At 46.8% G+C, this 25920-nt stretch overlaps 1 protein-coding gene across 7 annotated transcripts in view; it reads left to right on the top strand.

The window, feature by feature from the left end:
• Arhgap19 (Rho GTPase activating protein 19) overlaps positions 1-24912 on the top strand; it is a 47003-nt gene extending 22091 nt beyond the window's left edge. For 2 of the 7 annotated variants that reach the window (XM_039101419.2, XM_063273204.1), the window contains exons 7-13: positions 621-686; positions 3172-3363; positions 5143-5241; positions 7108-7218; positions 7960-8038; positions 23141-23215; positions 23574-24910. In XM_039101419.2, coding sequence (XP_038957347.1) covers positions 621-686; positions 3172-3363; positions 5143-5241; positions 7108-7218; positions 7960-8038; positions 23141-23215; positions 23574-23635 — 684 coding nt within the window. In that variant the 3' untranslated portion in view covers positions 23636-24910. Of the gene's footprint in view, positions 1-620; positions 687-3171; positions 3364-5142; positions 5242-7107; positions 7219-7945; positions 8039-10897; positions 14402-23140; positions 23216-23573 lie in introns of those variants that run through there. The other 5 variants (NM_001401120.1, XM_063273187.1, XM_039101420.2 and 2 more) reach the window with 4 other exon arrangements.
• Positions 24913-25920: the final 1008 nt, after the last annotated feature.

Genomic DNA, 25920 nt, shown 5'->3' with positions numbered 1-25920 from the left:
CAAGGCAACTTTTTTATTTTTTTGCTTTGTTTCACTTGTTTGTTTGTTCGTTTGTTTGTTCGAGACAGTATCTCTCTAATAAGCCCTGGCTCTTGTAGAACACACTATGTAGACCAGGCTAGCCTTGAACTCACAGAGATCCACCTGCCTCTGCCTACCAAGTACTGGGATTAAAGGTAGATACTACCCAACATGGCTAACCAAGGCAACTTATAAAAGAAGGTTTTTAATTTAGGCTTTCAGTTTTAGACAGTTAGAGCCCATGATGCTAGAGCAGAGGCATGGCAGCGGGAAGAGCTGAGAGTTCAGGAGGCAGAGAGAGACGCTGGGAACTGTCCAGATTTTTATTTTGGCTCGTGAGTACCACATGCTAACTTTGTTTTTAAAAGAGCAACAGCTGCAGCGGTGCCTTCCTACAGTTCCCATCAAATCTGTGGTGCCTTCCTACAGTTCCCATCAGATCTGTGGAGGTGTCTATTTGGTCAATGTGGTATTTTGGAAAGTGTTTGGCATTTTAGAGTAATCCACCCATTAGATAATGTTATGGTTCTCTTTCTGTGGCCTAAAGATTTTTAGGTCCTATTACCCACTGAGCCCTGGTTTCCTTTATGTCCTGCCAGGCCCCTGCTTATATTCGGGAATGTGCCAGATTGTACTATTTGGGCTCCAGAACTCAAGTGTCAAAGGTAAGAACAGGAAACTGGTGTCTAAACAAGGGAAGAATTAAGACTAGAATTAAGTTTTAAGTGAAGTATAACAGCATCCTTCAGCCAGTGCTTTTACTGTTGTCTAGTCATTTGTGTTAGCAGGACCAAGACTGAGATGGGAGTTGTTGAAATAAAAATGTCCTATGTCCTATATGCTCACTTGGTTTCGGGACTCCTCTACATGCGTGTCATGGCATAGATCATAAGTTAAAGTTGTTCATAAAATCTGTATGTATTTTATTGGCCTATGATCTAAGTAACATTTATATACCATTAATTATAGTAACAAAAGTTCAGTCTTATGTAATTCATCCTTTTTTAAAATTTTTTTTCTTTCTTTTTTTTTTTCGGAGCTGAGGACCGAACCCAGGGCCTTGCGCTTTCTAGGCAAGCGCTATACCACTGGGCTAAATCCCCAACCCCCTTTTTTGGTTCTTTTTTTTTTTTTTTTTTTTTTTTTTTGGAGCTGGGGACCGAACCCAGGGCCTTGCGCTTCCTAGGTAAGCGCTCTACCACTGAGCTAAATCCCCAGCCCCCCAACCCCCTTTTTTAAATTTTTTAATTAAAATATTTATTTTATGTGTATGTGACCGAGTGTATGTAAGTTTATCACTTGTGTGCATTAGCCTATGGAGCTCAAACGGTGGCGTTGGATCCTCTAGAATTGGAGTTAAAGTAGCTATGTGAGCCACCATGTGCTACACAAAGAAACCTTGTCCCAAACCCTACTCCCCAAAATGTTTAATTTTACTTAAGTGTATACACGTGAGTATGGGCATGTGCGTGTGAGTACAAGTCCCAGCAGAGGCCAGATATCCACCCACACCCAGTTTCAGAGAACTAATTTTTATTCAAGTTTATTGGTGTGGTTAAACTGTCAAATAGTTAAAAGATTTGAGCCCATGGGCTGGAGTGGTGGCTCAGTTGTTGAGCACACTTGCTGTTCTTGTAGAAGACTGTAGTTTGGTCCTTAGCATGCATGTTGTGAGACTGGCATCCTCTTCTGGCCCTCATGGGTACCACACTCACTTATGTGTGCACGTGTAGAGAGAGTTGTATTCTACTTTGCTTTCTGTTGGTGTAATAAACTGTGACCAAAAGCAACTTGGGATGGGAAAGGGTTTACTTCGTCTTATACTTGTAGGTCACAATTCACCGTCGAGGGAAGTCGGGCAGTAACTTAAACAGAAACCTGAGGTGGAAATGGATGAATGAATGGCTTGCTCCCTGGCTTATGTGTAGCTAGCTTTCTTACTAGTCTAGGCTCACCTGCCTAGAGATGGTGCCACCCACAGTGGGCGAGGCCCTCCCCCATCAGTTAACAGTCAGGACACTCTGATCTCAAACAGATATGGCCACAGGCCAATCTGATCTAGGCAGTCCTTCAGTGGGGCTTCCCTCTCCCCAAGTGACAGGTGTCTGTGTCACGTTGTCAATAAAAGCTAACCAGCACCATCTGAGAGCAAACGAGCTCAGACAGAGAAATGTGTGACACCTGTTAGTAGACAAACTACAGCAGAGTATTGTCGCAGTGAGACGCTGCGAAAGGCTGGCTTGGATTTAGCCAGAGTGACAGACTTGGAGGCTGCCATCTTATATTATTGTCTTTTCTACTCCTGTTCGTTTTTTTTCTCTCATTCAGTGGATATTAGGCGTGACTAAGTGAGAAACTGCATTTTAAACCTAGTTTAACTAGGTGTGGGTTTTGGAGAGCTGTTGCTTTTATTCCTTCCTACTGCCATGTAGTTCGTGTTGAAAAAAATTTCAGCCAAGCCCAGCAGCTGTGGGCTCTAGGGTTGGTTTATCACTTCAATTTCTGGATGAAGCTGAATTTTACCTCAGGTTCTTGTTTATGTTTGTTTTGTTGTTACTATTCTATCTGCTGGGACTAATACTTTAGAGCTTACTTTATTGAATAGCAACAAGTATTACTTGGAATTAAGTGTTTTGAGGGGTTGGGGATTTAGCTCAGTGGTAGAGCGCTTGCCTAGCAAGCGCAAGGCCCTGGGTTCGGTTCCGAAAAAAAGAAAAGGAAAAAAAAAGTGTTTTGAAATAGAAATCAAACACCTACAGTTGTCTATGGCAATATTCTTTGGTGTTTTGAGACAAGGTATCACTTTGTAGCTCTGGCTGCCCTTGGACTAGCTCTGTAGACCAAGCTGGCTTTGAACCCGCAGAGATCTGTTTGCCTCTGCTTCTGGAGTTCTGGGATTAAAGGTGTGCATCACCACTACCTGGCTTGGTAATATTCTAACTGCATGTTGATTTTTCTGGGCAGATTATGGAAGTGGGCCATTCAGAACCCTTATTAATAGATTTTTGTTCGTCTGGTAATTAGCATTTTCATTGTTCCTGGAGGTAGTAGTATGTGACATTCCCACTCTTCTTTTGATCAGTTATTGTGGGAACCCAAAACAAAATCAGTAGGAAGTATTAACTCACTTTCTTATCCATTTTTCTTTAGGATGATCTTGATCTGACAACCTCATGCCATGCCATGTCCTTCCAACGGGCAAGACCTCAGAAACAGAACAGGGTAGATTCCTATTCTCAGCAGGAGGAGACCCAGCAGCACACAGAAGAGGCGCTGAGAGAACTCTTCCAACATGTTCATAACTTGCCTGACTCGGCGAAGAAGAAACAACTTATCAGACAGGTGCTTGAATGCAGGCTCCAGGAATCACCGGAGAACACCACTCAGAGTCACATTGAAGTTTCACTGTCTCTTGGAACAAGCTTTGGCTCAGCCAAAAATCAGGCTCGTCTATGGAATTGCAGTGTATTCCTGTCCTTCTGGAGAGAGGTGTAGGAGTGCTTAGCTCTCTGCAGTTAACTGTGCTTAGAATATCTGTAACCATACAGAATACCTACAGAGTACAATACAATACAGAGACACCTAACAGAATCCCTCCCAGGTTTATTTAGCGAGAAGCAGCAGATCCAATGTATTTATTATTCCAGAATTTAAGTGCTGTATATTTTCCAGGGATATAATTTCTGAATTTCAACTCCCAGCATGGTGAAAGAGTAATAGTAACATGCCTCCGTCATGTGTGTAGAGGAGAGGATGCACAGAGTGCCTGGCAGGGCAGAAGAGGCAGCTCTTCCTGATGGAATTGTCTGTGGTTAGAAAACAGCCTAAAGCAGGGTCTGGGTGTGTTAAACAGGAATCCTGGTGTCTGTGTTTGCTTGTTTTGGGGTTTTGGAGGTAAGGTGTGAGGTCTTTATTTTGGGGGGAGGGGTACATCTCTAGAATAAGGCAAGATAAGAACGTATCAGGCACTATTGGGAACTGAGCTGTTTCCATCAATAGTTAAAGTCCTTTGCACGAATTTTGTCATGGCCATAGAGATGGTTTAAGAGTGTCATACTTCTGTAATCCCAGCAGTAGAGAGGTAGAGACAGGCAGATCTGTGTGAGTTCAGTTAGCCTCCTCTACATAGTGAGTTCCAGGACAGTCAGAGCTACACACACACACACACACACACACACACACACACACACACACACACACACACACACAGATAGAGAGAGAATATCAAATGAGAGCACTGGTACAGATCATACAGTGCCCCCCGCCCCCATACAAAGAGCTGACAGCATTCGAAGTCTGCATTTAGTCTCTTTCCCCTCATAGCAGTTCTGGCCAACAGCTGTGAGCTCTAGTTAAAGAGCGTCGATACCTTAGGCGCATTCTGGCTGAGGAGCTTGGGAAGGTAGAGGCACAGTTGGTAGAGGGCTTGTTCTACATCCATGCACGGTAGGCTGGATTCCTGACACTTCATAAACTGGGTATGGCCATCTGGGCTTATCATATTAGGACTTGGAAGATGGGGGTTGGGGATTTAGCTCAGTGGTAGAGCGCTTGCCTAGCAAGCACAAGACCCTGGGTTCGGTCCTCAGCTCCGGGGGGAAAAAAAAAAAAAAAAGAGAAAAAAGGACTTGGAAGACGGAGGCAGGAAGATTAGGAATTAAGGGTCATCCTTGGCCATATAGAGAGTTGAGGCCAGCCTGTGCTACATACATGAGACTCTATCTTAAAAATAAATCCTGGCATATAGTTTGTTAAACTGAGGGCTACCTTGGTTTATATTAATAACATTCTGTTTCCAAGGTACTTGATGCAAAAATAATTCTGGTTCACTAGCAGATCTTAGACAGGCTCATAAGCACTCTGGATTTTGGTTTCCTGTCTGTAAAGCAGGGACAGGGATCCTTACTCGGAGGATCTGAGTCTCAGGACTTCTCCAAGTAATTGAGTACATTTTGTTTGTGTCTTTGAGTGTCACTTCTGCTTTTGGGATTGTCTGTCAACCATCCCAGCCATCCTCAGAGTCTTTGACTTTCTGGGTGTTCACACTCAGGTAGTATTTGCCCTACACTGCCGTTTCTTGATGGCACAATATTAATAAGTGTTCTCTGTATTCTTTTGTAGTTCCATAAGCAGTCTTTGACTCAAACACCAGGGAGAGAACCTTCTACCCCCAGGGTCCAGAAGAGAGCCCGCTCACGCTCCTTCAGTGGGCTTATCAAGGTAAGCCTGTGCTCCTGCTGCCCACATAGGTTCTCAGGGAATTCGTATCTTATCTCTGGTGCATAAACAACTTAATTCTGGTCCTTGGGGTCCTAGAAAGGGTTAATTGCTAAGGGGACAGAATTTGGAAAAAGGCCTTTTCTTTTTTTCTTTTTTAATTAAAGACTTATTTATTTTATGTATATGAGTACACTATTGCTGTATTCAGACACACCAGAAGAGAGCATCAGATCCCATTACAGATGGTTGTGAGCCACCATGTGGTTGTTAGGAATTGAACTCAGGACCTCTGGAAGAGCTGCCACTACCATTAACCACTGAGCCATCTCTCAGCCCCAATAAAACATTTTAGAACATACTTTTTTTATGTCACTATCATCTGAACCCAGGGCTCATATGTGAGCAAGCAGTCTACCATTGAGCTGCATTCATCCCAGAACAACAGCTTTAAATACAGACGCTACAAGAGCAAACTATGAAGCAGAAGGGTAAGGTAGCTGCATTGTAAACAAGGAGACGCTTGAACTGGCCGTTTGCTCAGGAGCTCTGCAGTGAAGAATTTCAGTACTGTTTTTATTGGTTAGTGGTCCTGGGGCTTGAACCTAGGACTTTGTACATGCCAGGTCCAACTGAAGATGCCCTTTTGAAAATTTGCTGGAAGCTTTAGAGCTAATCTCCTGAACCCTGGCATTCCCAGTTCAGCATTCTCGAGTGATTCCTGCCTTCTGAAGAGAGGATATACAGGCCTTATTTTTCTCATGTTGGGGTGTGTGTGTGTGTGTGTGTGTGTGTGTGTGTGTGTGTGTGTGTTTTAGCTTATTTGGCTTTTAAAAAAAATCTATTTGATTTTTATGTCTTTTAAAAATTAAAACTTTTGGGAGGTAGAGACATGGCTCAGCTGGTCTTATAGAGAGGACCAGAGTTCATTTCCTAGCACCCATATTGGGCATCTTACAATGGCCTATAACTTCAGCTCCAGGGGGTCTGATGCTGCCACCTCTGTAGGCACCTGTACAGACACACACACACACAGACACACACACACACACACACACACACACACACACACACACACACACAGTAAATTTAAAAAAAAAATTAAACAATAGAAACTTTTAGAGATTTGCTTCCTCCAGTTTTTCAGAGGTGTCTGACAGTGGGTCTGAAGACGGTCTCGCTCTAGATGGTGTCATGTAAATACCTGGCCCTGCTGTTGTTAGTTATAATCAGAGGTTAATGCTTTAGGTTTTCAGTTTAGTTTAGGTGTGTATGTGTGTGTGTGTGTGTGTGTGTGTGTGTGTGATTTTTGACGATGTTTTTGCTGCAGGGTTTCTCTAAGATGGAGTTGTTACTTTCTCTGCCTCAGCAGCTCACGTTGTTTTCTGGCTATTCAGAAGGCCTCGTACTCCTGTTCTGTGTGTCAGTGGTCACGTGACCATCCTGAGGGGCCTTTTGTGCCTGCATTAGGAACTCAGACAGTTTTTGCACATTTACTTGTCTTGTGTGAGGAAGGACAGAGAAACAGAATCTTAGAGGAGACCTAGTCTGTGGCTCCCTTAGTGGAGAGGAGAAGGGGACCCCCCCCCAACACCCATTTTTCCAAAAAAGCCCAACCCTCGAGAGTGACTGGGATCCAGATGTGCTGTTATTAGCTAATATTAGGCAGTTTAAGTCACCCAGAGAAACAGTCATTCTTGGCTTTTGCTCTATCCTTCCCTCCTTTATATGACATGGCCCCAGTCTGTACAGAAATTATCAGGCTGCTGATAAGCTTTTTTTTAAACTGAGGAGGTTGTAGTTTTGAAAGCCAGATAACTACAAAATAATAAATGCTCATAAATAAAATATTTTCTGTTTCTAAATCAGCGCAAAGTCCTGGGCAGTCAGATGACTTCAGAAAAGAAAAACAGTTCCCCTGCTCCAGAGTCTGTGGCCATGGAGGAACTGAAGAAAGCCAGCAAAGAGAATATGAACCTGGTAAGAGCACACACTTGCCTGTCTCTCCCTGGGAAGGAGCTGACAGACTGGCACTTGTTCTGCTGTGACTCTCGGTCGGTCAGCAGTGCTCACCGCCCTTTCTGTACATTTACACCAGACCATTCAGCATGCTTTGAGTTCAGGAAAGATAAGGCATGTAGATTAGTTTGCTTCTGTTGCACACTGGCTACAACTCAGGAAGGAAAGGGTTTATTTGACTTACAGCTTACAGTTCATTATGGAGGGAAGTCAGTCAGTGTAGGAACTCAACACAGGAACTGGAGCTGAGGCCATGAAGAACACTGCTTACGGCTTGCTCCCCACGGCTCTCTAAGCTTGGCTTCTTTTTGTAGAACCTAAGACTGTGTGCCCAGGGAGGCCCCTTACAGTGTCTGTGCCCTCCTACATCAATCATTAATCAGGAAAATGCCCTACATGCTTGCCTACAGGCCGGGCTGCTGGAGACATTATTTCAATTGAGGGTCCCTCTCCCCAGATGACTCTAACCAGCAAAGCTAGTTACACAGCACGATAGCTCTGTCAACAAGTGCTGAAGGGTTGGTTAATTCTCCCCAGAAATGTCATAGAGCATGGCTCCGCAGTATCTGTGGGCAGTCCTTCAAGGTATGCGAGGCTACTGCACTAAGCTGCCCATAGCCAGTTAAGCGTGGGCATAACCTTCATCTGTAATGGAGACTGGCGTCTGATCATCTAAGCCACTGTACAGTTTTCTCGTTGCAGTTCTTCTCTGGCTCTCCAGCTGTCACAGTGACACCAATGAGATTGAAATGGTCTGAGGCGAAGAGAGAGGGGAAAAAAGGTACTCACCAGAGCTGCCGTCTGTCTTTACCACCCGGGCTTCTGTCCTGTGTCTTCTCAGTCAGCGTATTTCCCTTTTTCGATGTCCAAGGTGGTGTGGTATACTTGTAGTCATAGAAATGGATGCTTAGTCTACTTAGCACTGCCTTCAGTACTGAGGGCAGAGTTCCAAACTGACTCACTGACACCTGCTGTGGGCAGACAGGACCCACACATGCATCAGCTGTCTTATATTTGTTTTGTTTTGGTTTTGTTTTTTACTGATTTATTTATTATGTATATAGCACTCTGGTTGCTGGGAATTGAACTCAGGACTTCCGAAAGAACAGCCAATGCTCTTAGCCTCTGAGCCATTTCTCCAGCCTTTAAGAACACTTGTTAAACAAGAAGACACAAGGACAAATGGCTTCGTGAGGCTGAGAACGTCCATGCGAAGAGGACACTCATGAAAGTCATGTTTCTTTTCTCTGCCAGCTTTCGTAGTCGTGGAGAGACCTTAGAAGTCGTGTCAGCATGTTTAGTTCAGAGAGGAGTTAGCACGGTTGTTCTTAGCTTTTCTGTTAAAGCTGCTGTGAGCAGGCATGGGACTGCACAGCTGAAATCCAGCACTCAGGCAGGACTCAGGAGGGATTCTGGAGTTCAGTTGCTACTCCATATGTCAGCAGTGGAAAGAGCTCATGTAGACATGTCATTCAGTGGTAGTGCACACTTGTCCCCACCCTGGGACAACAGAGTCATTGTGATGAATCTTTATTGTCTTCTAGAAAATTAGGCTGTCGTGTGATTTCTTACTTCTTACTGTGATGAATGACCGAGCTCCCTTCTCCTGCTCTCTTTTGCACAGAATTGTGCTACTGAAGCAAGCTCAATATTTGAGTTATTCCTATCCAAATATTTCTTTTTAAATGCTTTTTAAAAACACTTTAAATTTTCTTTTTAAACTCAAAGCATGAGTTATTAATATTTTTTAAAGAATATGCTGTTTTGTCTTGTTAGCCTTTTGTTACATTCATATTTAAAGATAAGCAGAGGGCTGGAGAGATGGCTCAGCGGTTAAGAGCACTGACTGCTCTTCCTGAGGTCCTGAGTTCAATTCCCAGCAACCACATGGTGGCTCACAACCATCTGTAATGAGCTGATGCCCTCCTCTGGTGTGTCTGAAGATAGCAATAGTGTACCCACATAGAATAAATAATAAATCAATCTCGAGCAAAGATAAATAAAAGCAGAAAGTCATGTCTTTTCATTGTGTTAGCTCTGCTTTGCAAAGAAAGAAGTGAGTTTCTTCAGGACGCCCTTTGGCGGATGAGGCATGGCATCCTCTTGTGTCAGAACACCCCTCCCCCACTTACCTGTCCTGAGGGCACTCTTCCTTCCTTCCTTTCCTTTTTTTTTTTCTCAGAGCTGGGGACCGAACCCAGGGCCTTGCGCTTCCTAGGCAAGGGCTCTACCACTGAACTAAATCCCCAACCCCCCTTCCTTTCCTTTTTGAGACATGAATTCTTTTAGGTTGGCAATCTTCTTACTTCTGCCTCCTGAGTAGCTGGGATTTTATTTGGATTCCCACATCTGGCTTGTTTATGGCTAACTGAGTTTAAGCTCTCTCCTCTTCTTTCAGCTCCTTGCTCTGCTTCCACAGCTTTCTCCCAATGGCATCCTCAGCGCTGAGCTCCCAGGCATGCAGCTCAGAGCCTGGCTGCTCTCACAGGACAGTGGGTGGGATCCTGGCTGTTCTGGCACTGATGTTGTAAACACCCTCAGGAGAAGATAGTGCAGTGTCCCTGTCCCCATCAGTAGCATGATGGAGACCTCTGCTTAGCACAGACCTCTTGGTCACAATTCCCTGTGTGGAACTGTCCTTGAGGTTACCGGGGCAAAATCACCCCAGATGAGAACGTGGTGGAGCGCCCTCTCGTCAAGGGGCATTATTTTCAGCAGGCACAACTTTCTAATTCTTTTTTTTTTTTTTTTTTCCGGAGCTGGGGATTGAACCTAGGGCCTTGCGCTTGCTAGGCAAGTGCTCTACCGCTGAGCTAAATCCCCAACCCAACTTTCTAATTCTTTAAAGTCCAGCTGAACCTCCGCTCTCTGAAGCCTTGTCTGCCTAACTCAGCCAGACAGAATAGGTTTCTGGTGAACTCTTGTCAACACTACTGAGTCTGGACGTTGACTATGATTTATGGTGTTTACTTCATCTGGGCTGTCGTTTCCCTGCATCTGGTTCTAGGAGGCAAAGCAATATGTCCTGGTTAGGGACATATCGTACCAGGGCTACAGTACTTGCCTAGCATATGCAATGCCCTGGGTTCAGTCCCTGGTCCCCCCAACACACACACTTGCACACCCACCCACCTACAACCCTTTTGCTTTCCCTTTGTCTCAGGATGTCAGTGACTTATGTTCTTGGTTTTAGTAAAGGGTACTGCTACTAACAGCATGAGCTCCATATTCACTTAGACTTGGGTCAGTTCTCCATTTTAGTGTATAAAAGCCTTCTATCCTGGGGCAGGAGCGCTTCTGTGGGCTGCAGATTCCAAGTGTGTGAGATGATAGAGAACTACCTCCCCTGTAGGTAACTGTGAGGATGAATGAGAAAATGTACACAAGGGCCTGGGGTGACAGCCATCACCATACCCACCCTACTGAGTGGTAACTATCACGGTCGGGTGGGGAGTTAGCAAACTGGAGTAGACTAAGCAGTAGATGGTATTTATCTGGTAGAGGATCACACTCTCAGATTATTTAATTGTAAATTTGGAACGAATACTAAGTGTAGATTCTGTAGCTTTTAGGTGGGGTATTATTTATTTAAAGAATGCTTTAAAGCATGTCTAATTGGGTTGTTTCTCTTTTAACCTAGGATTCTTTTGAAGGATCTACTTACTACTTCTGTCCTCCACAGTGAAGTTTCTCTTCAGTGGGACAAGTGTTATTTCTGTTCTCAGTGAAGTTTGGACCTGCAGCTTGCTTGCTGCCTTGTGAAAGCCAACTTAAACCCTGACCCGACTGATACCTCTAACCCATTCACTGGATGTCTCTGGAGCTGTGCCTCGAGAGAGTGCTGCACTCTGTGTTTGTCTTTAACCGCAGGAAGCCACTGCCTGCCTGCCCAGCGTACACAGTGCAACAGGTAGCAGGCCAGCTATGCTCACTCAGTGCACTCAGGCTGGTTCTCTTTCTTCAATTAGGACATTTCGTGTTTAATTGCTAGTAATATTTTTTAAAAGCACTGTTGGTCTTAGTGGATTGTTATTATTTTTAACTGGTATTTGAGGCTTTCCTCTGTGTTGTTAGTATTGAGTAACTGTTTATTTACTTGTTTTAAAAGCCATTATATTGAGAGATAATTAAGTGAATTACAAGTTAAATGCCTTTGACCCCTTTTCATTTTGAGCTTGAGAAATCTCTTTATCTTTGTGTTCAAAGAATTTACAGCTTTCTTAGACAATCTATTATTTCTTGTGTCTAATAGAGAGGACTTGAGCTGGCAATGAGGGAGTTCAGTATAGTATATTTTAACAGATCTCAGTTATTAAGCTGCACCCATGCCCTGTCTTCCCCTTGGTGATGTGAGAATAGCTGTGTGCTTGTTACCTTGCTTCATTATCATCCTCTCACCTAGATCATGGCTGGTGCCAGTGCCACACTCTGTGCCAAGTTACTGTCACTTGAGAAATGTCATGATGTGCTACATAGAGCTTGCTGAGTGCATGTGGTGGGAATTGAAGTAGGCCCAGGAAGGGCTGGCTGGCTCTGGTAGGACCCTGTCACACATTCCTAGGGATCAAATATGCTGCTTACCCCTCTGTCTCTCTTCTCTGTCTCTGTGTCTGTCTCTCTCTGTCTCTGTGTCTTTCTGCCTCTGTGTCTGTCTCTCTCTCCCTCCCTCCTTCCCCCCACCTTCCCCTCCATAGCAGCTTTAAATCAGGAAAGGCATGGGTGTGGCAGTGTCGATAAGATCTAAGAGTTTCCACAGGGAGCAGTTGTCCCCTTGGTCTGCAGCAGTTGCCTCCTGCCCATCTTCTTGTCCGGATGGGTACAGGAAGTGGTGCAGGATGGAGAGCCACTGTCTAGTGAGCAGCAGGTGGCAGTCGAGGATGCTGAGGTACGGGCCTGGCTCTGTGGAACTGTGCCACCCTCTTCCCCATACTGTGGGGAACCAGATACCCAGCAAAATACGGTTCCAACCTAATGATAGACAGTTGAAAATGTGTTATTGTTGCGAGGAAGGTTGACTTTGTGTCTGTCTGTCAGCCCTCTCTTCCACACTCCACTGTTTTGTTGCTCTAACAGCAGTGCTGAAGGAAATGTGATATTTGGCTTTCTAACTGGATAGTTTGGGAGCAGTGGAGGTGTATGAATCTATAATGGATTTTAAGTTCCTTTCTCTAAAGCAGTTTTAGGTCATCCTTATTAGTAAATTCATTTGTCTAGGTTTCTGACTCTTTCTGGTGGGTTTGTTACTTTTTAAAGTTCTTTTTAAAATAAATTTCTTGTGCCAGGTATATAGTTAGGTTAGACAGACATCCTGTTTATGTTAGCAAATCAGAGGAGTTCTCCTCAGCATGGAGTTCACTTTAAATGTGTTCCCCCATGCAGTAATGTAGCACTATGCAGAGAGGGCCAAGCAGTGCCTTGATGCATCCAGGAGTTTACACTCCGTGAGCAAGAGAGAGAGTGAGAGAGAGAGAGCAGGACTGAGGGGATGAGTGTGGGAGAATGGAAGCAACACCCAGGGGTGGCCTCAGTGAGGTGGTGAGAGAGAGGTGTGCCCTCTCTGTAGTTGGCCTCTTGGGCAGTTAGTTACCACGTGCATTTGGGAATGTGTATTTTATTTATTTATTGGACAGTCATTACTTGCTTTAAGGGTATTTTAGGTCATTTTTTTTCCTATAGAAGCTGTGATCCAGTGCAGAAGAAACTTGAGGAAAGCATAACCTTCTGTGTCTTGTAATATGTGGCTGTTCTAACCTGTGGTATCTTCTGGGAAACTCACAAACTCCATCGCTGTCTCCGAAGGCTGCTGTTGCCCTTCTGACAACGTGTACAGTTGCTGGTTTGAGCCAGTGTTTAACCAATGTTTTTAACCTTTCGTTTGTTTGTTTGCGACAGAGGTTTCTCTGTGTAGGTGAAACTCGCTCTGTAGATCAGGGTGGCCTTGAATTCAGAGTTTTCCTGCCTTTGCCTCCCCAGGGTTGGGATTAAAGGCGTGAGTGGCCACTGCCCAGCTGACCTGTGTCTTAAAGGATATTTATGTATTTATTTCCATGTTGCAGCAGTCTCTTTGAAAGTACCTTTCTTTTCTTTCTGGGGCTAATTGTCTTGGCTTTGTGTCAAAGTGTCGGGTGGTTATTGCTGTCAGAGGGACCCAAGTATGATGATTCAGATATCTGATTTGTATCTGTACTGGGTAAGTGAACAGAGGCTGTGGGCCCTTTCTCTAACCTTTTCTCTAATCACAGAAGTGGATTTTCTCACTGAGATGAGTGATCAGGATCAGGTTTGAACCCGCCCTTGCCTGTCCTGTCCCCCACTCCCCATCACACATGCACTGTGTAGGAACAGCTGGGAGACAGCATTGGTTGTACCTAAAGCACAGCTGATGGGTCCTGAGGGAACCCATAGTTGTCCCTCCACACAGAACGTTCTGTACTCTGAAGGTCCTCCTAGAATCAGTCAGGATTGCTGAAGAAGCACCCCTAGGAGATGAGGCAGCACAAGATGCTGACAGGTTGTGTGCTGGGGTCTGTTCTCTGTGACATCCTTTTCCCCTGGAAACAGCGTCATCCCTGCTCTACACCCTAAAGTCTTTAGACTGAAGTGAGGATCCAGATCTAAACTAACAGGACTGTCCTAGAATTTGGAGAGGATTTGGCTTCCTAAGATGAAGCTTTTGAGTGACCTTAGTGTCTAGTGGGCTGATGGCAGACTCCCTGTCAGAGCTGGCTTTACTAGACGGCTAATGTTGGGAGCTGTGTGCTGTTGATGGAGGTAGACAGTGAGGAGATGGAGGATAAATAATAGCCTGAGTGCTTTGTCACCATGGAAACTGGAGTTCGTGAGGCCACAGCCCATGCTGAAGAGCTTTTGAGCATGGCCCTGACTTGCTCAGTCCAGTGGGCTATAGGGAAGGTGTTCCCTCACCCAAGGCCTTTCAGCAAGGCTTGCCTGTACACGGCACTCTGTGCTCCCTCGCTCCCTCACTTGACCCCAAAAGGTTTCTTAGGAGAGGCTGTACCTATTTGTTATTTTTGATTATTTTGGATATATATATATACATATTATGTAACTATAAAGAAACAGCCATATATATTGTCTTTTATATTCATGTAATATTCTGAAATTAAATTTCTTCTGTTTCATATCTGTGGGTTCTGACTGGTTTTTTGGCCCCCGTTGCTTTGAAGGTAGCTTCTTGTCCTAAGGAACATGGTATCTACAAAGGGCTGGTCTTTGGTTTGTTTTCTCATGGGGAGGGTGTGTGGGTGGGTTCAGGATGAGTGGGATTTACTTAGATGGGGCAGTACACAACTCTACTGTAGTGCTTGGGAGGCAGAGTGCTAGTGTGGGTTGAGGCCAGCCTAGACTACATAAGCAAGATCCTTTCCAAACAAAACAAAGCTAAGGCTGGGCATGGTAGCACACACCTCTAATCCTACCACTTGGTAAGCAGAGGAAGGTGGATCTATGTGAGTTCAAGGCCAGCCTGGTCTACATAGCGAGTTCCAGGACAGCCAGGGCTGGAGAGATCTTGTCTCAAAAACTAAAACAACCACAACTAAAACAACAACTTTGAGCCCGGGGGTAAGTGGCCCCGCTCCTTGAGGAGTGCAGGTCGTCTAAATTGCTGCCTGGCTCCGACTTATTCCATGTGGAAGTGGTTCTTGGGCTGTGTGCCCCCAACGGACTGTTTTAGAAAGGACACCCAACTCCCTTTTAGTTTGTTTGTTTATTTATTTTTTGTTTACACTTTGTGGGTTGGTATTAAGGAATGATTAGTTCAGTCAAACCCAATCTGTGGGCAAAAGAGAAAGAAAGGAAGCCATCATAGGCCAGAGGAGTGAAGAGGGCACAGGCTAACTCGGAAGGCTTCAGCTGTCGGCGTGGACACAGCTGCAGACTTGAGACAGTCGCGGTCATCACCTTATGATCAGCATCCGTGGCAGTGGCTCAGAGCGGGCAGCGACAGCCTGAAATGAAAGTGTAGTACGAGACAGGAGTGCATTGTTTGTTGACAGGGGTACATCCTGAGAGCTGGATGGTGGGGAGGCAGAGGCTGGCTAACCTTTGTGAGTTCTAGGCCAGTCTGGAGTACAGAGATGGCTCCAGGACAGCCAGGACTACACAGAGAAACCCTGTATCAGGAAAAACAAAACCAAACAAACAAAACCCAGAGCCAAACAAACCAAAGTAGGAATTTCTTCTGAGAAGTGCACCATCATACCGTTTTGCTCTCGTGTGGCGTCAGTGAACTTACACAGGAGGCACAGGAAGTAGGATGTGAGGCTGCTCCTGGCATGGTGTGCTGTGCTGCTTCACAGAAAGTGGTTGATTTTTTTTTTTATATAGTAAAAGAGTCCTCCCTAAAATGATAAACGTGTAGCATGGTGAACAGGGACTCGGTAACATGGCTGTTTACAGCCAGCGCCAGTGCGTGCTGCTCATAATTGTATGGGTTTCCCCTCCGTATGGCTGGTGGCAAAGTAGATTGTTTTCCACCAGCACCATCTAATTCAGAACATGCTTCTCTGTGGGTGACAGTTGTGACTTCCCCAGGCCCTGCTGTTTCAGCTTTGGGACACCCCTATGGAACCAGCACAATGTAATCTCTTTTTGAGCATCCACAGCACATAACTGCATATATTACAAGCATCAGATCTGACGTTAAAAATGAGTCACAGACCTAAGTACCTTAAGTGTGAGCATCAGAGGGCAGATGCAAGTGGGGAGAGGGCTGGTGGGTAAGAATGCTACCGTGCAAGGAGCAGGCACTGAGTTCAGTCCCCTGCACCCACGTCAAAGCCACTGTGGACTTGGGAACCTGTAACCCCAGTGCTGAGGTAGGATGGGCAGACAGGGGGCTAGTGCTGGGAAAATGGTGTGTTCCAGGCTCAGTGAGAGCCCTGTCTCAAGGCGGGAGAGTGGAGCTTGTTTGAGCAGGATGCCAAAGCCCAGCCTCTGTGTACACAGTAAGCGCGAGAGATCCTCACAGGCTTTCAGAGTGCTCCGGGTCTGTGGATGCTCTTGTGTGTGCCTCATGTGACCTGACCATAGAAGGAAGAGGTTAGAGGTCTTGTTCAGCTGCCTCCCTGAGTTCTCTCTCTCTCTCTCTCTCTCTCTCTCTCTCTCTCTCTCTCTCTCCCTCTCTCTCCCTCCCTCCCTCTCTCCCTCTCTCTCTCCCTCCCTCCCTCTCTCTCTCTCCCTCCTTCCCTCCCTCTCTCTCTCCCTCTCTCTCTCTCCCTCTCTCTCTCCCTCCCTCCCTCCCTCTCTCTCTCTCTCTCCCTCTCCCTCCCTCCCTCCCTCTCCCTCTCTCTCCCTCTCCCTCCCTCCCTCCCTCTCTCTCTCTCTCTCCCTCCCTCCCTCTCTCTCTCCGTCCCTCTCTCTCTCTCTCTCTCCCTCTCTCTCTCTCCCTCCCTCTCTCTCTCTACCTCCCTCTCTCTCTCTCTCTCCCTCCCTCCCTCCCTCTCTCTCTCTCCCTCCCTCTCTCTCTCTCTCTCTCTCTCTCTCTCTCTCTCTGAGACAGGGTCTCTATGTAGTTCCAGCTGTCCCAGAACTCACTATGTAGACCAGGCTGGCCTCAGACAGAGCTCCTCCTGTCTCTGCCCCCTGAGCTCCTGAGTGCTGGGACTAAAGGCTCAGGCCACCATCATGCCCAGCCAATTTTCAATGTCTTAGAAAAGAGGTTTGTTTCATACAATGTATAGAGGAGAAGTGGCTTATGTATCATGTTCGAATTCACGGGTCTTTGAGGACCAGAATAAACTCTGCATTTATATTAGAGTCAAATCCATTATACGTTGTGTGAAGTAAACCTCTTTCCATTCATGCTGGACATGTGAACCCTAGGCTGTTAGTAACTGATGGCCGGGCATGGCTGTGGTTCAGTTTCTAGCACCCACACGACACTTCACTCCAGGTGAACTGAAGCCCTCCTCTGGCCTCCACAGAAGGATGCTATCACATGTGGATGTAGGGGTAGCAGTGTGTGGGTGGCTTTGAATCCATCCAGTGGCAGGGCTGATTAAAGGCTATCAGAGGGAGAGAAGGCTCACTGGGAGGAAGAGGGTGGGCAGGGTGACATGGGGGCAGCCAAGGAAGTCTGGCTGTGAGCTAGTACCGTGTGCTCTAAACACAGTTGGCACAGAGTAGGCATGAGCAGGAGGCCTGAACTGAGCCAGTCTCCCCCTTTTTGAGGGATTCTGATCAACTGGGGCTTAGGGTGAAAGAAGGAAAGAAGGAGATGGGTGTGGCAGACAATGCTAGCCCTCAGCCCTGAGGGGGAGGAGCACCCACTGCATTTTATATCATACAGCACAGGGTGAGCGTGCTACTCTGAGACCTTCTCACCCAGACCTCTGGTGCAGTCCCTCCTGGGGCGTATCCCCCCCCCCCCATACTTCCTCCACCTCCAATTGTCAAAAGTCAGCAGAAACAAGTGTTAGATGTTTTAACCCCCCCCCACACCAAGTCTTCAAGAGATAGCATACATTTGCACAGACATTATATCTCAAGTCAGAAAACCCATATTTAATTTCTAGAGTTCACTCAACTAACTACAAGTTGCCTTCAGGCACAACGTGGTCCAGTGTGTCTGTAATCACTATTTTGGCCACTAGGTGGCGGAAGTGGCCTTTCACTCAACACATCAGGCAGTCAGCTGGAGAAAGGGTGGGGGCAACCGTTAAATCTTCCTGTCCTGGGTTCATTTCAGACAGACATGAAGTGAGTTGGATAGATTCCACACTATTAAAAATTTAGTCTTGAGCAGAGGGGTTGCCACATCAGGTGGAAGGAGGGGACTCAGTCCTACAAGTTGTCCCCTGACCTCCACATGGGCACACGCACCCATATTGATAAACTCCTTAGTGTAGGAAGAACACACCTGTTTCCTACTGTCCTACAGGCCAATACCCATGTAGAAGACGCTCTATTAAAAAGGCAACAAATTACATGTTCCTATTTAAAGCTCGTGCGTTAGGATGTAATAGGAGAGAGCAGAAGGGGGGTTGTTTTAGGGGAGCAAAGGGGCCAGCAGAGGTCACTGATGGGGAGGGCAGAGGGGTGGGTGAGTGAGGGAGGGCGAGGATAAACAGAGTATAAGGCTGTATAAAGGTCACAACGAAACCTGCTGTCCCGAACATAGTAAATAGCAGTTCTCAAATTACATTTCTTTGTGTGTGTGTGCATGTGTGCGTGCGTGCCTGCACGTGTGCCTATGTGTGCGTGCCTGTGCGTGTGCCTACGTGTGTGTGTGTGTGTGTGTGTGTGTGTGTGTGTGCGCATGCACACACACATTGACGTGAATGTGGATGTTCAGAGGACAACCCGGTGAAAACCAGTTCTCTCCTTTCACCCCGTGGATGGGGAATGACCGTAGGCCGTCAGCATTGGCAGCAAAGACCCTTGACCTGCTGAGCCATCTTGCTGGACTAATAACTTTGGAGAGTTATTATTAAACACTCTTAGCAAGTGAAGAGACATTTTCTTCAATTAAGGAAATAAAGGCCTACGATAATTTGAAGGAGACTCAGTTATTGGCTGAGAATTTCCTTCCTTGGTTCCCACACAGACGGGCAACCAGTCCTTCCATCCCATTGTGAGTCCTTGCTGGCCTCTGCTACCGTCATGCTTCCATTCTGTATCAAGAATGAGGAAACATCCCGGAGAGGCAAAGCTCTCTCATGTCTCGGGGGGTGCGACAGGTGACTGCAGTTACAGCCAGCTCAGTGTGCAGACAAACTTCTGAGCCCGAGCGTCTGGCTCCTGCTGCGTGGGTTCCAGGTTGAAGCCATGTCTATAGCTGCTGGGCCTAGAGGAGGCCAGCAGAGCAGTGCTGAATGAATGGGGGAGGGAGGAGAACACCTCACAGGAGGTTTAGAAGCTCTCCGTTCTGGGGAGAGGGACCACTCAGCCAGCCATCTGCTGGCAGGTCCATCACACTGGACCCTTTCCATCATGGAGGGAGAATGATTTGTCCCTGTGAGAGGTCTTTATTTGCCTTCCTTTCTGAAATACTTCTGCCAGCCCATCTGTGTGTCCATGGTATGCCTGTGTCACCAGCGTGCTGTTCCACACAGCTTGTTTCTGACCAGGGGTCTCGTCTCAGAGTCACCCACAGTCAGCAACAGATCTGGTGGTTATGCAAATTTACTAGTTTGACCACATGCCCCTATCCTAGAAGCAGCCTTGAGGGTGCCCTGAAACTTCTGGCTGAAGTAGTGTACCGGTTGGCCAGGAAAATCAGAGCTCTGTTTTACAGGATGCAGCGTGTACTTGAGGCCTCACTGTTCCAACCACAGAAACCAAAGGCTGGGTTCAGGGGGGCTCCTCTCACCATTAGGTTACTACCTCTTTCTTGGGGTTGATTGCATCTCTGCTGTGTTGTAAGTCTTGTCCTGATGGGAAAGGTGTCTCTCGGGGACACACTCATTTCTGTTGACACTGCACTGTTAGACCTGTGCTGTCTCTGAGCCAGGACAGGCTGCCCTGTACATTTCAGGAGAGAGAGCTTGGCAACCGTGGGTTCTCCTTAGCGTTTCCATAGCAGTGCCGGGAGGTAACAAGATTGCAGCCGGCCCAAGTGGAGCTGAGGAAGAGTTTCAGCGGCAGGCAGAAGGTCACTCCGACAGGTACAGGACCCTCATTGGCTCCTCTCCCCTGCAGAAATAGAACACTTGCCTAAGAGAGCTGGAGAGGCCTCAGGTAGGTAGGGATGGAGTCTTCACATGCTGACTTCTGAGAGTTTTGCAAATGGCCCCTCCAGAGTTAGCCGCCACGAAGTGATGATACAGTCTGGCCACTGGGGGCTGAGCTGGTGTCACTTTATGTTGGGATCTTGGCAAAGGCAAACAAAGTACAAAGAGTCGTTTGGTACTGAATATTTCCCATCTCTCTGTCTGTCTGTCTGTCTGCCTGTCTCTGTCTCTATCAGTCTCTCAGTGTCTGTCTGTCTGTCTGTCTGTCTCTTGTATAGGGTTTTTCTGTGATAGGGTTTTTTGAGATAGGGTTTCTCTGTGTAGCCCTGGCTATCCTGTAGGCCAGCTTAACCTTAAATTCAGAGATCAACCTGCCCCCACCCACCCACCCCAGTGCTGGAATTAAAGTCGTGCACCACCGCTGCCCAGCACACAGCTCTCTTTTAGGGCTTGACTCTTAGCTAGGGGAGGTTCTGGGGCTGATGTGGGCCTTCTGATGGACTGGATGTCTGCTGTCTCAAAGAGTGTGTTCATCACACTTCTCAACCACCCTCTAAGGCAGACCATTGGCTGAAACTGATGTGGTGCAGAGCCCAGTAAGTGTTCCTCATTGTAACTGGTCTCCTTTCTTACTCTTTGGTCCACATTTACTTTTCCTTCACAGCACTTACTAGGGCTGTACATATCTCTTTTTGTTTGTTTGTTTGTTTTTTGTTTTGTTTTAGACAAAGTCTCACTATGTAGCCCAGGCTGACCCTAAACTCTTGGACTCTCCTGGAGTATTGGGACTAGTAGGTATAAGCCACCATGAGTAGTTTATTCTCTCTCTCTCTCTCTCTCTCTCTCTCTCTCTCTCTCTGTCTCTGTCTCTCTGTCTCTCTCTGTCTCATGCTTGTTTGTGTAATATCTGTCTATCTTGTTAGAACCAGACTGAACACTCCACAAGGTCAGGAGCTGGGTCTCTTAGTTCTGTTCTGTACCCCTTATGCTCAGTGTATAAGTATTCACTAAGGTATTATCTGAGTAAGTGAATGATCTCAAGGAGCCAGTGAAGTAGAATGATGGCCCCTATGGCTGGCTCATGGAGTTAGGCATAAGGGATCACAGAGAGGCCTAGGCCACAGAGCCTGGAAGCAACACTCTGGGTTCCTACTCACAATGGTTAGCCAGAGGAGGCAGTATAGGATCCAGGCTTAGCCAGTGGACCTCAAGCTGGGGAAAAGGAGGAAATCTCTGTTCTTTTTGGCGCTTGGCTGTGAGACCAGAGTTTCTGGTTGCTTAGCTGGCTGTGAACATAAAGTTATGATAGAGAGAAGAGTCAGAGATAGATGGGAAGTGGAGGATTGGCTGAGTCTGAGTTCCTGGATGGGGAAGTGGAGGATTGACTGAGCCTGAGTTCCTGGATGGGGAAGCGGAAGATTGGCTGAGCTTGAGTTCCTGGGTAGGAAAGTAGAGGATTGACTGAGCCTGAGTTCCTGGGTAGGAAAGTAGAGGATTGACTGAGCCTGAGTTCCTGGGTAGGAAAGTAGAGGACTGACTGAGCCTGAGTTCCTGGATGGGGAAGTAGAGGATTGGCTGAGCCTGAGTTCCTTGATAGAGAAGTGGAGGATTGACTGAGCCTGAGTTCCTGGATACAGTCATCTCTTGAGCTCTGTGGTTTGAAACCAGTAATAAAACACTCATATGGGCTTAAAAAATGAAGTCTTTCCTCACTGTTCCAAGAAGGCCAGAGGTGGCCCAGGTTTAGGATAGTGAATTCGTAAGGTCAGCAGTGTCACCGGGGTCTTAGCTTGTCTTTGTTTTGTTTTTTAAGATTATTAGTTTGTGCAGGAGTAGGTGTGTGTCCAAGCCACAGCATGTGTGGGGGTCAGAGGACAGCTTTGCCCAGTAGACTAACCATAGGGGTTCCAGGTCTGGAACTCAGGTTGTCAGACTCGGAAGCAAGTGTTTGTACATCACACCAACCCTCAGCTCCCTTGTCTTCAGCTCTGTGGCACTCACAATGACATTCATTTTCTCAGAGTCATGAGAGGACTGCCCCAGCTCCAGATGTCTTTCTGTGACTTGATGTGAGCCTGAGGAGGAGGGCTTGTTCCTGTGTCCCACAGTAAGAGCGGGGGACGCTTTCCCAACAGTGTACAGCAGACATGGAAACCCAGCTCACAGTCTAGAACAGTCACACACACTCTTTCCTAAACAGAGCATTGTGGGAGAATGAAGCACCATGGTTGGCTTAGAGTAATCAAGAGAGACATTAGGAGCTGGAGAGATGGTTCAGTAGCCATAAACATTTGTTCTTAGAGAGGACCCAGGTTCAATTCCCAACAACCACATGGTGGCGACCTATAACTGTCCATAACCTCAGTTCCATGGTATCCAGGGCACTCTTCTGACTTCCTAGAGCACCAGACAGATACATGGTGCTCCAGCAGACACTGAGTAAAACACTCATACACATTAAAAATAATAGATACATTGTTAAAAGAGAGAAAGAGAGAGAGAGAGCCCGGGCTAGGGAGGGGACTGAACAAAATTGGTTGGTTAGCAAGGAGAGAGGGAGAGTGATGTGGGCTGTGCTGATCCTTGTTTAATCGAGACTATGTAACCATGACTGAATTGAAACTCGTTACATAGACCACGTTGGCCTTGAACTCACAGAGAGCCCCCTCCTGAGCGCTGTGGTTGCTGGTGTGAGCTGCCATCTGCAACTCTATTTGCTTTTAGTGTGCCTGACTTATTTGGCACGATGTCCTGAAGAGCCCACCATGCTGTACCGTGTGCCAGAATTTCCCTCTTCCCTGAGGCTGCATGTGCATCCCACACTTTGTGTATCTGTTCTGGGCGCTAGGCTTCCTCTCTGGGCTCTTGTGAAGGATGCAGCTGTACATGTGGCTGTGCATTTACACACTTTTAAGTTCGATGTGTCTTTTAGGCCTCTCTTAATGCAAAGATCTGCCTCCCTGCAGGGCAGCTTGGAGAATCCAGGGGCTTTCAGCTGGTAGCTGTGCCCCAGGCTTCGTTGGAATCAGGTTTTGATTTTTCTGCAACTTGAGGTGGTAATATTCACCAAGAGGCATATATACCTTATTCCCGTGCATGTGGCGGGGTGGAGGAGGGATGCCACAGTAACTAACTGGTGGGTTCAAAACGGTGTTGTTCTAATGGATCCTTCCCTTTTTGTTAATTAGCTTCAAAAGGATCTTTGACAGCTGGCCATTGGAGAGAAGCCATGTGCCAACCAGTGCACCCCGGCTTGTGGATGTGTAGGTATATGGCTGGGTAATGTATGCGGGTGTACTCGTCCATCCATGTGGAGGCCAGAGGGTGTTGGAATGTCTTCTTCTTTTTTTTTTAAAGATTTATTCATTTATTATCTATAAGTACACTGTAGCTGTCTTCAGACACACCAGAAGAGGGCATCGGATCTCTTTACAGATGGTTGTGAGCCACCATGTGGTTGCTGGGAATTGAACTCAGGACCTCTGGAAGAGCAGTCAGGTGCTCTTAACCACTGAGCCACCTCTCCAGCCCTGGAATGTCTTCTTTAATCATGACTTTACCTTCTATCATTCTCTTTCACCAAAGTCTCTCACTGACCCTGGGGCTTATCATTTCATCTAGATTGGTGGGCAGTGAGCTCCCAGCTCTACATCTCCATATCTGGATCTTTATGTGGATGCTAAGGATTTGAACTCAGGTCTTTGTACTTGTGCAGCAGACACTATTATCCACCAAGCCACCTCCCTGCCCTGCATCACATTTTATATACATTTATACATAATAAATATATGATATAATAATAATATATATATCTATATGTGTGTATTTTATTTTACTTTTTTAAAGATTTATTTTATTCATATGAGTACACTGTAGCTGTCTTCAGACACACCAGAAGAGGGCATCATGGTTGTGAGCCACCATGTGGTTGCTAGAATTGAACTCAGGACCTCTGGAAGAGCAGTCAATGCTCTTAACCGCTGAGCTATCTCTCCAGCCCCACGCGTGTATTTTAAATCAGGTCTCATTACGTCGTCCTCACTGGCCTAGACTTGTCATCCTTTTGCCTCAGCCTCCTGAGTACTGTGAGCTCAGCTGTGTGCCACCCTGCCTAGCCACGGGGTGTTTTGTTTTGTTTCCAGACAAGGTTTCTCTGTGTAGCCCTGGCTGTCTCGGAACTCACTTTGTAGATTAGGGTAGCCTAGAACTCAAAAACATCTCCCTGCCTCTGCCTCTTGAGTACTGGGATTAAAGGCTTGTACCACCATCACCTGGGGCCTATCTTGTGTTTAATGTATGTGGGTTTTGTCTGAGATGATACTACTTATCGCAGCCAGCAATAGTGTGATTTTTATTTGATAGACAGGGTCTCTCTCTCTCTATAGTCCTGGCTGTCCTGGAACTTGCTGTGTAGACTAGCTGACTTTGAACTCATAGAGATCCATCTGCCTCTGCTCCCCAATGCTGGAATTAAAGATGTGCACCACCGCACCTGGGCAACAAAAATGGTTTCCTGAAGGTCAGGGACCTGCAGAGATTGTTACACAGCAGAGGGCCCATGAGGACTGTTTCTGTAAGTCACAAGGGACAGGGCACCCATTAAGAGCTTCTTGAGAAAGATATAGAAGTCTGCCCTCCAGTGTCTAGGAGAGTCTACATCACCTCTCCACTTGATTGACAGGGTGGTGGGGTGCAGAGGTCTGAGTTAGAGCAAGAGAATGGGCTTTGGGGTCAGGTACTTCTGTTTGAATCCTCCACCTTCATCCTTTCATCCTTAAAATCCTCTCATGCTCATGGATTGGGCTGGAGAGATGGCTCAGCGGTTAAGAGCACTGACTGCTCTTCCAGAGGTCCTGAGTTCAAATCCCAGCAACCACATGGTGGCTCACAGCCATCTGTAATGGGATCTGATGCCCTCTTCTGGTGTGTCTGAAGACAGAGCCAGTGTACTCATATACACAAAATTAATAAGTAAACTTTAAAAATATTATAGTATAATATAAAATATATATAATATCTTAAAAACCTTTTTATCGATTCTTTGTGAATTTCATATCTTGTACCCCAAACCCACCTATCTCCCATCCCTCCATATCCACCCTCGGCCCTTGCGACCTCTTCTCCAAAGAAAAACAGCAAGAACAACAACGAAATTATCTTTAAAGAGTTTCTCCGCGGAGGCTGCAGTGTGTCACGGTGTTACACAGTACGCCCTTCTGCCCACACAGCTGTGCTTTGTCATCGCAGTGAGCTACTGGTGTGTTTTCAGACCTCTGGCTTCTGCTGCTCTACCAATCCTGGATCCTCACTGGGGACTCCTCTCAGAGATCCTGTTGCCCCGTGTCATGGACAGCCTGCAGCGTTGGTTCTGCAGGACCAGCCCCTTCACATGCTCCGGCAGCTCATAGGTGGGGTAGATGTTAGGGTGGGCCAGCCCAAACAAAGTCTGGGCCTGGGCGGTGGCTGTTGTGTTCAGCCCACCAGCTCTCCTGCTCCGACACCTTTGGGACCAGCTCTCCTGTTTTACCCAGGCGAGTGGCAGGGCCAGTTCTCCTGCTTTGGGCTGGCAAGGGATGGGACTGGCTCTCCCACAGGCATGAACTCTATTGGGGCCGCTTCTCCAGCACTGTTCTGGCTAGGGGCCAGGTCAGCTCACCTGCTCTCCCTCCCTCCATGCCAACTCTCCTGAGCTCAGCCCTTTGGGTTGCTCACCCTTGCCTGCACCTCCAGGGCAAGCTCTACTGTGTTACCAGGAAAGGTGCAGGGCCAGGTCTTCCAAATGCTGTAGCTAGCAAGGGGTGGGCCAGCTCTCCCAAGTGCTTCAGCAAGTGAAAGGAGAGGCTAATTCTGAAGGACATCAAGATGGCCCCAGGGGACCAGCCTAGACCAGGGATGTCCACATGACCTTTGGTGATAACATGGGCCATGGGCATGGAGATGGACCCGTGCTGTTTCAGAGTCACAGGTC

The sequence above is a fragment of the Rattus norvegicus genome, chromosome 1 (assembly GCF_036323735.1).
Source record: "Rattus norvegicus strain BN/NHsdMcwi chromosome 1, GRCr8, whole genome shotgun sequence".
Lineage (NCBI taxonomy): Eukaryota > Metazoa > Chordata > Mammalia > Rodentia > Muridae > Rattus > Rattus norvegicus.
The sequence above is the reverse complement of the archived record's forward strand: the minus strand, read 5'-3'. Positions and strand labels throughout refer to the sequence as shown.